General features: G+C 38.2%; 2 protein-coding genes across 3 annotated transcripts in view; both read left to right on the top strand.

The window, feature by feature from the left end:
* Positions 1-8,166, top strand: part of kifap3b (kinesin-associated protein 3b) — a 32,394-nt gene extending 24,228 nt beyond the window's left edge. For both annotated transcript variants that reach the window (XM_034310920.2, XM_034310919.2), the window contains exon 20: positions 6,019-8,166. In XM_034310920.2, the coding sequence (XP_034166811.2) occupies positions 6,019-6,085 (67 nt within the window). In that variant the 3' untranslated portion in view covers positions 6,086-8,166. The remainder of the gene's footprint in view (positions 1-6,018) is intronic.
* A 2,457-nt stretch (positions 8,167-10,623) lies between these two features.
* Positions 10,624-11,683, top strand: lypc (ly6 domain containing, pigment cell; the record flags this gene model as incomplete). The annotated part of the gene is made up of 2 exons (XM_034310561.2): positions 10,624-10,792; positions 11,149-11,683. Coding segments are annotated over 2 exons (390 nt in total), but the record flags the coding sequence as incomplete, so codon positions are not given.
* Positions 11,684-12,392: the final 709 nt, after the last annotated feature.

Genomic DNA, 12,392 nt, shown 5'->3' with positions numbered 1-12,392 from the left:
TAAACACACTCGCAGCTCTCGCTCTGATAACACACTCGCAGCTTTTGTTCTGATAACACACACTCTCAGCTCTCGCTCTGATAACACACTTGCAGCTCTCGCTCTGATAACACAGTCGCAGCTCTCACTCTGATTAAACACACTTGTAGCTTTTGCTCTGATAACACACACTCTCAGCTCTCGCTTTGATAACACACACTCGCAGCTCTCGCTCTGATAACACACACTCAGCTCTTGATCTGATTACACACACTCGCAGCTCTCTCTCTGATAACACACACTTGCAGCTCTCGCTCTGATAACACACACTCGCAGCTTTCGCTCTGATAACACACACTCGCAGCTTTCGCTCTGATAACACACACTCTCAGCTTTTGCTCTGATAACACACACTCGCAGTTCTCGCCCTGGTAACACACACTCGCAGCTCTCGCTCTGATAATACACACTCGCAGTTCTCGCTCTGATAACACACACTCGCAGTTTTCGCTCTGATAACACACTCGCAGCTCTCGCTCTGATAACACACTCGCAGCTCTCGCTCTGATAACACACACTCGCAGTTTTCGCTCTGATAACACACTCTCAGCTTTCGCTCTGATAACACACACTCGCAGCTCTCTCTCTGATAACACACACTCGCAGCTCTCGCTCTGATAACACACACTTGCAGTTTTCGCTCTGATAACACACACTCGCAGCTCTCGCTCTGATAACACACACTCGCAGCTCTCGCTCTAATTAAACACACTCGCAGCTCTCGCTCTGATAACACACACTCGCAGCTCTCACTCTGATAACACACACTCGCAGCTCTCGCTCTGATAACACACACTCATAGCTCTCACTCTGATAACACACACTCGCAGCTCTCGCTCTGATTAAACACATTCTCAGCTCTCGCTCTGATAACACACACTCTCAGCTCTCGCTCTGATAACACACACTCATAGCTCTCACTCTGATAACACACACTCGCAGTTTTCGCTCTGATAACACACTCTCAGCTCTCGCTCTGATAACACACTCGCAGCTCTCACTCTGATAACACACTCGCAGCTCTCGCTCTGATTAAACACATTCTCAGCTCTCGCTCTGATAACACACACTCTCAGCTCTCGCTCTGATAACACACACTCATAGCTCTCACTCTGATAACACACACTCGCAGTTTTCGCTCTGATAACACACTCTCAGCTCTCGCTCTGATAACACACACTCATAGCTCTCGCTCTGATAACACACACTCGACAGCTCTCTCTCTGATTAAACACATTCTCAGCTCTCGCTCTGATAACACACACTCTCAGCTCTCGCTCTGATAACACACACTCTCAGCTCTCGCTCTGATAACACACACTCATAGCTCTCACTCTGATAACACACACTCGCAGTTTTCGCTCTGATAACACACTCTCAGCTCTCGCTCTGATAACACACTCGCAGCTCTCGCTCTGATAACACACACTCGACAGCTCTCTCTCTGATAACACACACTTGCAGCTCTCGCTCTGATAACACACACTCGCAGCTCTCACTCTGAAAACACACACTCGCAGCTCTCGCTCTGATAACACACACTCGCAGCTTTCGCTCTGATAATACACACTCGCAGCTCTCACTCTGATAACACACACTCTCAGCTTTCGCTCTGATAACACACACTCTCAGCTTTCGCTCTGATAACACACACTCTCAGCTTTCGCTCTGATAACACACACTCTCAGCTTTCGCTCTGATAACACACACTCGCAGCTCTCGCACAGATAAAATGCACTCGCTCTGATAACACACACCTTGTAGAGGAGAATTCTGAGGATGTTTGTGGAAAAATAACACAAGCTCATCATAAAATAACACAAATTAGCAATTATTTTTAGCCACTTTTTCACATTGCACGAGTTGTTTGGAGTCGTAGATGGCGGCTTGATCAGGCTGCAAATGAATCGATCATTTAACTGAACAGATTCAAATGAATCAAGTCACTGAAAAGACTCCACAAGTTGCATTTATATTAGCTAATCCATTTTAACCACAGAACGACTTCTGACAAACACAAATCCACCACAAATGTTTTACTTTATTTGACATTTAATGTTAGTGTTAGAGAGCCACTTAGAGAGAGAGAGAGAGAGTGAGAGTGAGAGAGGGAGATATTGAGAGAGAGAGAGAGTGAGAGACAGGGAGAGACTTAGAGAGACACTGAGTCGTGTTTCCTGTGCAGCTTCACTCTTCAGAACAGTGAGAACAGAGCTGAGTTTAAAGTTTATTTATTTATTTTTTATAGGCTGCCACTCTGACTTCCTGTGACACACACATACACACACACACACTCTCTCTCTCTCTGTTTTTATCGGCCTGTTTTCTCACAGGCAGCCTGGTGATAGTCTGGATTTTAATTGGCTGGAAAAGTGCTGCGCACATAAGTGTGTGTGGAAATCTCAAAAATCACCCGAGCACGCAGAACACGGAGCCTTAATAAATAATTAGATCCTTAAAGAAATAACAAGTTTAATACATTTTGTGTATTTTTATCAAGTGTTTGTTGTTTCTCGGCAGAAATCTGCAGAACACGTGGCATTTCTGCAGCGCTACAGCTCTGTCGTTTGGCTCAGTTTAGCAGCTCACATCTCCAAAAAATGCTGCAACCCAAAACACACGGCACGTTCGATTCACTTCCTGCAGTGAGTCGATTCAGAGTCGAATCATTTTCTCGTTAGAGTTCGACTGGAAGCACATCGAGAGCACTGTACTCAGATGCTCGCAGACCCGTCATTTTGGGGTTTTTTGTGTACTTTTGATTGTCAGGATAAACACTTTATTTAGGAATTCAATCTTAAAAAAAATTCTAGCGAAATATTCTGAACCCTTACACTGCTCTTCACGTCATCATTGTTGAAAATCTGATGTATAGCAGTTACAGTAACGAGCGTAATATTTTTATATGGGTTTTTAATGGCTGTTGTATCGTGAATGCATCACACTGAATCATGTGCATCGTGTAATCTGACCACAGAGACTTTCCAAACTTTAACAGCGTGATGATTTCAAGCTGAAGTCGGGAAGTCGTAAACCCGTGTATTTGTACGACTCGTGTTTCATTTTCCCGAGCTACAAGTGCACACGTGTTTATAACCCTGGAACAGCGTTCATTCCAGACTGCCATTGTTTCCATGCTTCAGACTTCTTTAACCTTCGTAACACGTTCTTGTGTTTAACAATATTTCATCAGGTACTGAAAGGATGTTATGGTATACACTGTATACGGTGTGATTCTAAGAAGTTTATTTGATCTTAAGATTTTTTTGTTCTGTTTCTTTGAAAGTGTAAAATGTTACCGATTTGTTTTCTCCATTTCCATGTCAAATGATGTATTTCAGTACATTGCACTCATATATATATGGTACTGAAATACATCATTTGACATGGAAATGGAGAAAACATTGTGGTTTATTTTTACATGTAATACAGTTTGTTAGCAAACCTACATATCGTACATGGTAGAAATGCCAAGTATTGTGATGTATTTTTGTAATATCTCCCACTCCTCAATGACTAACAGTCCACCTGAAATCTGTTCCTGATCACTGAGGTTCTGAAAAGTATGAATCTCTCTTTCACAGAGAGAGAGAGAGGGAGAGAGAGAGAGAGAGTGCATGGGAGAGAGAGGAAATCCACCTCCTATGTGTGCACATGACCGTGTGTTCTTTCTCGTCCCAAATCACTTCCAGTAATCAGTTACAGAAACTCACCTTTGGTGAATTTGGGACGACCTTCAGTGAGTTTCTGTAACTGATTACTGGAAGTGATTTGGGACGAGAAAGAGCCCTTGGTCATGTGCACACGTATGAGCAAAGCAAACAGCTCATATTTTAAATCCAGAGTGTGTGTATAAGTGTGTAAATGTCCCTGAGCTTTACCACGTGCCAACAGCTCTGTGTGGATTCCGAGAGCAGGGGCATCGTCTAACCCCAGTACACATAAACAGCAAATATTTTCACTTAAAATACATATTGATTTAGTTTTTCTGAGCAACAAACAACCTGCTGATTAAATCCATGTTAGGCCTGGTTTATACATGACGCGTGACTTTGCGTGTGCGTGCAGAAGCAGCGGCAACACGAGCGGCATTGTTCACACGCTCGCCCGCATTCTTCGCGTACATCTGAGGGATTAAAAGCCCGCTTTCACTGGATGGCACGTCTGAGGCGAAACACCCCTGTCGGTTTTGGGCACGGTGACGTTAAACACACTGACGAGCTCTGTCTGTCTCTCTTTAAAACTTTCCACAGTCGTTGTGATTGTTGTCATGGGCTGCATCTCAGTTTGAAAAACATTCAAAAGTATTTACTAATTTAGAGAATCCAGGAGACTGGCACGCAAAATACAGCTTTCGGTAGGTTTGAAGGTGACATAAGCTGTTTTTTAAAAATTAAAAATAGGAAAAGTGGTGCTTAATTACAGTCTAGAATTATAGATGAGTAAATATGCAATTTGAGACACAATGTTAGTTTGTTTAGTCAGATGTCACATGTTGCTTTACTCCCCTGGCTATTTGCGTTGGTATTACAGCAGGTAGCGTTAATTTCTAAGGATATTCACAAAATTATTTAAAAACGTTGATGATAAAGTTGCTGTGTTCAACTTACCTCGGTATTAGAAAGTTAGAACTCGGAGTTACATCATTTTGACTGCCGTATGTTCGAGCTACAAAGTGGGAAAACACCATGGACGCCTCCATGTTTGTCTCTTGTTGATGTATACTGATGAGTGAGCTGTATAGTCAGTTTAATAAGTGAATGTCTTTATGCTGTAAAGCTAAAAAAAAAAAAAAGTGGTGCTGTGTTTACTTTGTATGATGCTGTGAGTGGCCATGTTGATTTGATGCCACTTGCTGAAGTTGGGGTTGAGGAGAGCATCCTCAAGTTCCTGAGTAGGAATTCCGAGTTGATGGAGTGTTTTCTTTGGTTTTTCCTACTCGAATGTTACAGTTACAGTCTTCAGCTGAATGCAGCAGCTGTCCAGAGTTTCCGAGTAGGAATTCCAGGTCAAGGTGGCATAATCTTTTAAGTTTTCTTTTCCTACGTGGAGGTCAGAAATTACGAGTTACGAGTCAGATTCAGTACACACAGTGCTGTAACCTGTCTCTGATAAATTCCAGACCTTTGGTAATTAGTACAGTACAATACTCTTGTGTCCATAAAATTAAATGAGCACCAGGTGTACTTTCAGTGCTATATGTTTTTTTGTCACTTGTGTACATGGCTTGTATCTCATTACTGATAATATGTTTATTGGAATTATTCCAGTTGTGTGATACAAATTACTGTAACGATTTACATCTAGGGGTCTAACATAGGAATCCTGGCTTCAAGAAAAACTCTTTACACATTGATCTATTTGACATTTACATTTACAAACCACTTTGGCTTAGGACAGTAAGGTATTTTTTTAAGGCAACACCCCTGTCTGAGAGTAGCTGTGACTTATCGCCTGAATTAGGAACCATAAAAAACACCCTCAGTGTTCCTCTATACAGAGAAGTAGTTCCGTTAAAGCTGTTAAAGTGATAATGTGACTACAGATGATGCACATGTCATGCAATTTCTCTGTTACATTAAAATGACTCCAGATGTACTCCAGAAATGCTGACCAGGCCGCTTGAGGTGAGCGTGTGATGATTTAGTGGTGTAGCTGACGTGATGTAAAACTGGTGGCTGTGAAAGTTTTGTGAGCGACACTTCAGGCACATGCTGCTCTTAGAGCTCTGACATTACATTATTTTTACATCAAGACTGAAAACCTTCTATCTCATAAGGACAGCATTGCACTTTTATTACAATGAATTTTTATCATTTTTAAAAAAATTATTATTATTAAATCTCTCTTTTTTTTTTTTAGCCTGTTCTGGCACACTGATAAAAATCCAGCTAATAGAAGTAAAAGGTCGCCATCTAGTGACTGTATGCATGTATGCCTCATCCCGCCTCTTACCTGTGGTAATCTCTCTCTCCACAGCAACGGCTCAAACGGCCGCCCTGCCACTGCGTACGGGTTTCGCCCAGACGAGCCGTTCTACCACTGAGTCTCCAGCTAGAGGAAAACAATCATCGCTCATACCCGCAGTCCATTTCCACACCACACTGAGTCCAGAATAAGACGCCCAGCTTATGAAAAAGCCCAGATTGCTCCGTTTTCAGAGATCTGGAGATAAACATAAAGCTCCTCTGAAAGGAGATTTAAAATATACACATTAAGAGGAGTCCAGATTAAAATAAACAGATTAAAAGGAGTTCAGAGTAAAACATCCAGATTAAGAGGAGTTCAGATTAAACCTTACAGAGAAGAGAAGTAAAAATTAGTCCCGATTAAGGTATTTAAAATATGAAAATCCAAATTAAAAAAAAAAACAAAAACTCCAATTTAGGATATACAGATTATGAAAAAACAAGATTAAGACCTTGAATATAAAACATCCAAATTATGAGATACCCAGAATAGGACGAGTCGAGATTATTCATCCATTTCCATTTTCCTCCTGCTTTTCCTGGTAAGTATCACAGTGAGCCTAGACTAAGATATCCATATTAAGAGAGGTCCAGATTTAGACATCCAGGATTATAATATCTACAGGGGTCCAGATGAAAATATTCAGATTAACAGGAGTCCAGATTATGATGGAGTGACTTCCAGGTCAAGAGAACTCCAAATTGGAAGTCCAGATAAAAAAGCTACCAAATTAAAAAGATCCAAATCAAGAGAAATATAAATGAATACATCCAGATTAGAATGAGGTCCAGATCAAAACAGCTGGGATTAAGAAAAAATTGGCTAAATAGATAAAAGTTCTCTTTATTTTCTAGAAGTTTCTTCCTCTGGAGCCGAGGTGTCGTTGAGCATCACTAATCTGTGATCACGCTACGATCGTACGTACAGGGTCGAGCGTTACACTGCCCTTTGAATTTTGCTCACGTTAACCTCGTTGATAATTTTTCAGTTTAATGTTAGATTATTTATATTATTTATATTTTTTGAAAGTCACTTTAAATGATTATTATATTAGTTTGAACTGACTGCACTTTAATTTTTATAACACTAACCCCACTTTAACGCTTTATTCAGTACATGAATATGCTAATATACACTTTTTTCGCCAGTATATTTAAGGAATCGCATTACGTCCATCTTGCCAAAATCCTTCCGACTAAAGATCAAACATATTAAACATTAATACTCTCAAAGCTACTAAAGAGTTAGTCATGAAATAAAACACACACACCCTGACTTTACCTATACACTCATCCTTGGGTGATCAGTGATGGCACAAAAATGTTTGCTACAAACTCGTTTTTAATTCCTTAAGGTAAAAGCTTTTACCTAACACTAGCTAGCTAGATAATTATCTTATCTAACGTAAATGTTACCTCACTGATGTTACATTGCTAGCCGTAAATTAGAAAAATAGAAAAACAACAATAAATTTTAATGCTAAACTTTACATGGAGTCAAAGAAATGAAACTCAAGGCTAGTGCTGATGCCATGTGATAGAGTTTGTCATTTGGATGATCAAATTCTCGGCAAAATCAGGATGTGATAAAATACTGAATTTGAAAAGTCTTAACCGTATATTCACTCTTACTCCAATATGTTTACTGTCCTGACGTTCATGTATGAGCAGATATTCCATTATTAGCCTGATGTATTAGCCTAGCATGTATAGAATGAGTATACTGAAGTTTGAACTTTCAGTATTTCAGATTTAGAGTGACTGATGACCTGAGCCATAGGAGTATACGATCTTTTTTGTAGCAGCAACGCAGACATTATGTTGACCTTCCACTCTTTGTACTGATAACTTCACAATATTTTTATGCAGTTTCTGTTGCATTCTGTTTGGAGAGTTATCGCTTTGAATGTAGCCTGCTTTCCCTATTTTTTTAGATAGCAAACTATACAAGTTTCCATTATATATACTTAAGATTACAGCCTTTATTTTAGTAAATTGCTTTAGTGTTTTTAATAGCCATTGCTTTCTGACAGCTTGACAAAACAACCTGGTCATAAAGATTATTAAAAACACATTACAGCTATAATGTAAAGAATAAAGTCTCCCTGCACTGCAAAAGGAAAATGTGAAACATAAAATAAACCGATGTTCAACTAAACTACATGCAGCTTTCAGATTTATTTCTTATATAACGTTAGTTTTCCTGGGATTTGAATCAGCAGTTTAACCCTTTCATGCACAGTATTTGCACTTAGGTACAGTCAATTTACAGCTGTTTTAAGGAAAATAAAATTTGCTGGAGACCATTACTGTAATAACACATAAATCGTTCTCCTGATTTCTGTTGCCATTCTCGATGCAGTGTGTCTCTGACATATCTTTACAAAATTTCTACACAACATCCAAAATTATTAATGAATAAATGAATTAATTAATGTTCCAGAAAATAAAGACTCCAATAAATCTTTTTAAACTAGATTTATTTTTTAATTTAAGAGAGATTTTTTTTTTTTTTTTTTACCCCCAACATCAATTGCATCATCCAGCAATCCTAAACTATGTAAATTTTGTACATGCCAACAATATTGCTATATTCTGTATTTAAAAAATTATATATTTTCTATCATTGTGGTCATCAACATTAAATATTTTAGACCTGATCATTAACATTATACAGTATAAAGTTTTGTCCCTTTTTTTTGTACTCAGTATTCCTACACATGGACAATCCAAAAATCTAAAGCCAAAAATTCAAGAGACATGCAATTTCAGGTCAGACCACTTAATCTGGAAAATCTGCATAGGTTTATAAGATTTATGTTTGAAAAGGTTAAAATTTACTTTACACAAAGTCCTTCTTATCTCAGATATAGACGATGAGCTGAGACAGGGTTGGTGTCTGACTGTGCTAGCTGGGTGATATGATGATATATTATCAATATTGTAATAAATTATGCCACAATACACATTTCTGGGATATATTTGTGAAACAAATGTAAGATTATTAAGCCTTTAAGACATTTCTACTCATTTCAAGCTTGATTGTTTTTATTCTATTGGCAAATAATGTTGCTTATTTTCAGAAAGAAACAATAGAATAAGACATTTGTATGCTTGAAATGAGTGAATATATCTAGAAATAGGCTAAAATGTATTATATTTGTTATATTATAATAATGAAAATAATCATAATGAGAAATATTACATATCTTTTCCTTTATTCATGATATATTCACTAAGATATCTTTCTGCAGTGTGTCTCTGTGACGCAGCAGTTTAATATTCAGATAAATTAATTATAAAGATTTTGGCCTAAATAATAAATGCAGTTTTAAATCTAGTATTTTGTGTGATTCTGACTAAATATTTAATTAAATGATCTGGTCTTAATTAGTTAGTCAAGGTTTATCTGGGAATCAGTGAGCTATTTGTTATAATGTACACATATGAGGCAAAGTTTAAAATTTTTTTTTCATTATTATTACATAGAATTTGTTTGTATTCTTTAAAACATCAACCAAGTGTCAAGCTTTTAGTGCATTTAACAGTTAATTCATGTAGAACCGGTGTCGCATGTTTAATCAAATGACTGTGTTCTTACTAAATATATATGAAAAACGGCAAGTGGAACAGGATTTGGGATTTGAGCTCCGGCTGCAGTGTGTGTATCTCATTAGCAAATCGTGTATAATGAAATCACACAGCCTGACCTCTCTCTCGCTCTGGTTTCCAAAAGTTCTGAGATAGATTGTCAGATATTTAACTTAAACTAAATCAAGCAAGTCTTTAGATAATGTGCATGTAGCTGTAATTTAAGATTATATCAAATTGAATGAACTAGTTTTGTGACTAGTCTTTCTTTTCTGCCTCGAGTGCTGCTGTAATATTTAGTTTCCTGTCCTGAGATCAGATTAAATGATTATACCCTGGGGTGCAGGACATTCTGAGTTTGGTAAGCCTGTAAGATGTTATGTACATAGGAGAAGTGTGTAAAATTTATAAGGTAGAGCCTGAGGTCCGGTTCCAAGGCTATAAAAAGTTTTCGAAAAAACTCCTGAGATCATCAGAAGCTGGATTTACACCTTTAGTGGAAATAATGTCTCTCCTCTTTGGTTCTCTTCTTTTATTCTGCTTCCTGCCGTCTGCGGGTGAGTAACAGAGAGGATGAAGGTTGGGAAAAAATTTACATTTTACAGATTTATAAGTTGTTAGACCTGGGTTTTAAACCAGCGGGGGTCCATGGTGCCATTGCAGTGTGTTCATTATACCATGATGGAAATGTCAATGGCACATTAAAATTAATTTAATAATAATAAACCATATTGTTTACCAGTTAGAATTGCAATGATTAAAAACACAAAAATACTAAGCATGTTAATATATTTTACTGTTAATATATTTTATATTAAACTGAAAAGTATCATGCTTTACTATTCCTTTTTAATATTACTTTAGATGTCTGTGCCAAACAATAACCACTTTATTGATCACTGCAAAGAGAATTAACACTATTAAGTGTATTTTAGTATTAATATCATAATTACTTCACTTCGGCATGTCTTGAATTTTTATTTTACTCAAATTAAGTCGTCGTGTGATTTTCTGGTCAGTGTAAATTTTTAGTTTTATTTTTTTGCTCATCTTACGTCCTGTTGCAGTGCCTCTGTTCTGTTACAAGTGTGTGTTTCCTGCTGTCACTCCTCTACCTGTGGACTGTATCCGCATCCCTACACTTTGTCCTCCAGGACAGGGCTGTCTCTCCAGCAAGGCCACTGCACAGAAAGGTAACGCCACACTACTGACTACTGCACTGATTTATTTTAACTGCTGATTTCTGCTAATTTCACTTTTAGTGTTTTTCCCATCACCTTCAAAATCTGAAGTGAGCGTTTAGGTGGGATTGTGTGTAGCTGCCCCTTAACAGGCAACGTGCACCACAGTACACACTGTATGTTCTCTTTGGACAGCTTTATGAAGTTATTTTCGTGTCATAAATGATCAAAGATACTTTATAGCATCACTGTGAATTTATTGTTTATAAAATTACTCTCAAATTACTTTTTGCAAGTGCAATTATTGTATTAAAAACCCAAATCCAGATATACATTTACATTTTACACTTTACATTTTTTCTCCACAGGGGATTTTCAGGTGGTCCTGCGTGAAAAGAGCTGTGCTCTCCCATCACTTTGTGGGATCACTGGAGAGAAGTTTGTGATGGGTTTAAACTTCACCTTCACCACCGAGTGCTGTGATTCAAACCTGTGTAACGGAGCTGCTGTCCTTCAGAGCGTCTTCTCTATCAGCACCCTGCTCTGTCTTCTTCTTCCATTTGTATTTTTCATCTGTGCGTTTCACTAAGCACATTAAGTAACAAATTTACTGTTTCTTTACTGAACACTTGAAATGCTGTTTGAAAATTTTGGTGGTTTTGCAAAAATAAACTCTTCCAACCTCTGAATTTTTCGCAGGCCTCAGGTCTATGATTATGAGTATCACTTACCTGATACTACCCTCTTGTGGTAAAATGCTGAAAACTTTAGGGAATCAAGCAATATTGGCTGTAGCAGCGATGCCATGTCCTTGGTTTTGAGCTACTTTTTTTTGCTTTATTTATTTATTTATTTATTTATTTTTAACTTTTTTGCTGTTCCGTAATTATGAGAATTTATACCACTGTTGAATTCTTTTTTTTTTTTTTTTTTTTGGTAAGGAGATGTTTATTTAATAGCAAAGTGATCTATATGAAGTCCATCCATAATTTTACGCAGTTCTATCCAACATCATTATATTCTGCCAAGTCTTTCATGCGGCCAGGTAATTCCAGCAGAGGGCATATCAGGGTGGTCCATGGTTTGTTGGTCAGTCCCGCATTCACAGCTGGTATCTCCAGTGACCTTACATCTTCCAGTATGTGATCTCAGGTGATTAAGACATCGCCACTCCTGATGGTAAGCTCTCGCTGACCTGTATCTCCATGGACACTTTTGGGGGGAGGCCTTGTATTCTCTCCTGCCACAGCATTATGCACAGCATGTTAGCCATGGTGGAATCTGCTGGCAGCACATGGTGGAGAAAAGGCCTTCCATGATATCAACCTTCGTTCTGTTGGTTAGTGGTTAAAGATGGGGTGTCTGTGATCGCTCACTTGGCAGACTCTCTCTCTTTTACTTATAACTGTTCTTCTCACATCCGGGGGAGCAATACCTGCCAGGACGTAGAGGTTGTCTGTATTTAAAGCTATTTAACATTTATGGAAGGAGTCTCCAGTGTCAGTGCTTTGTAACAGTCAGAAGTAAAGCTGTAACTAAGTTGCTGTGGTATAAGAGGAATAAAACACTTCAGGATGTGCTGTTATAGGAAAATAATCAACTTTGGGGTGTA

This window comes from Pangasianodon hypophthalmus, chromosome 14 (assembly GCF_027358585.1).
Source record: "Pangasianodon hypophthalmus isolate fPanHyp1 chromosome 14, fPanHyp1.pri, whole genome shotgun sequence".
Taxonomy (NCBI): Eukaryota; Metazoa; Chordata; class Actinopteri; order Siluriformes; family Pangasiidae; genus Pangasianodon; species Pangasianodon hypophthalmus.
This window is presented reverse-complemented; position numbering and strand designations above follow the sequence as displayed.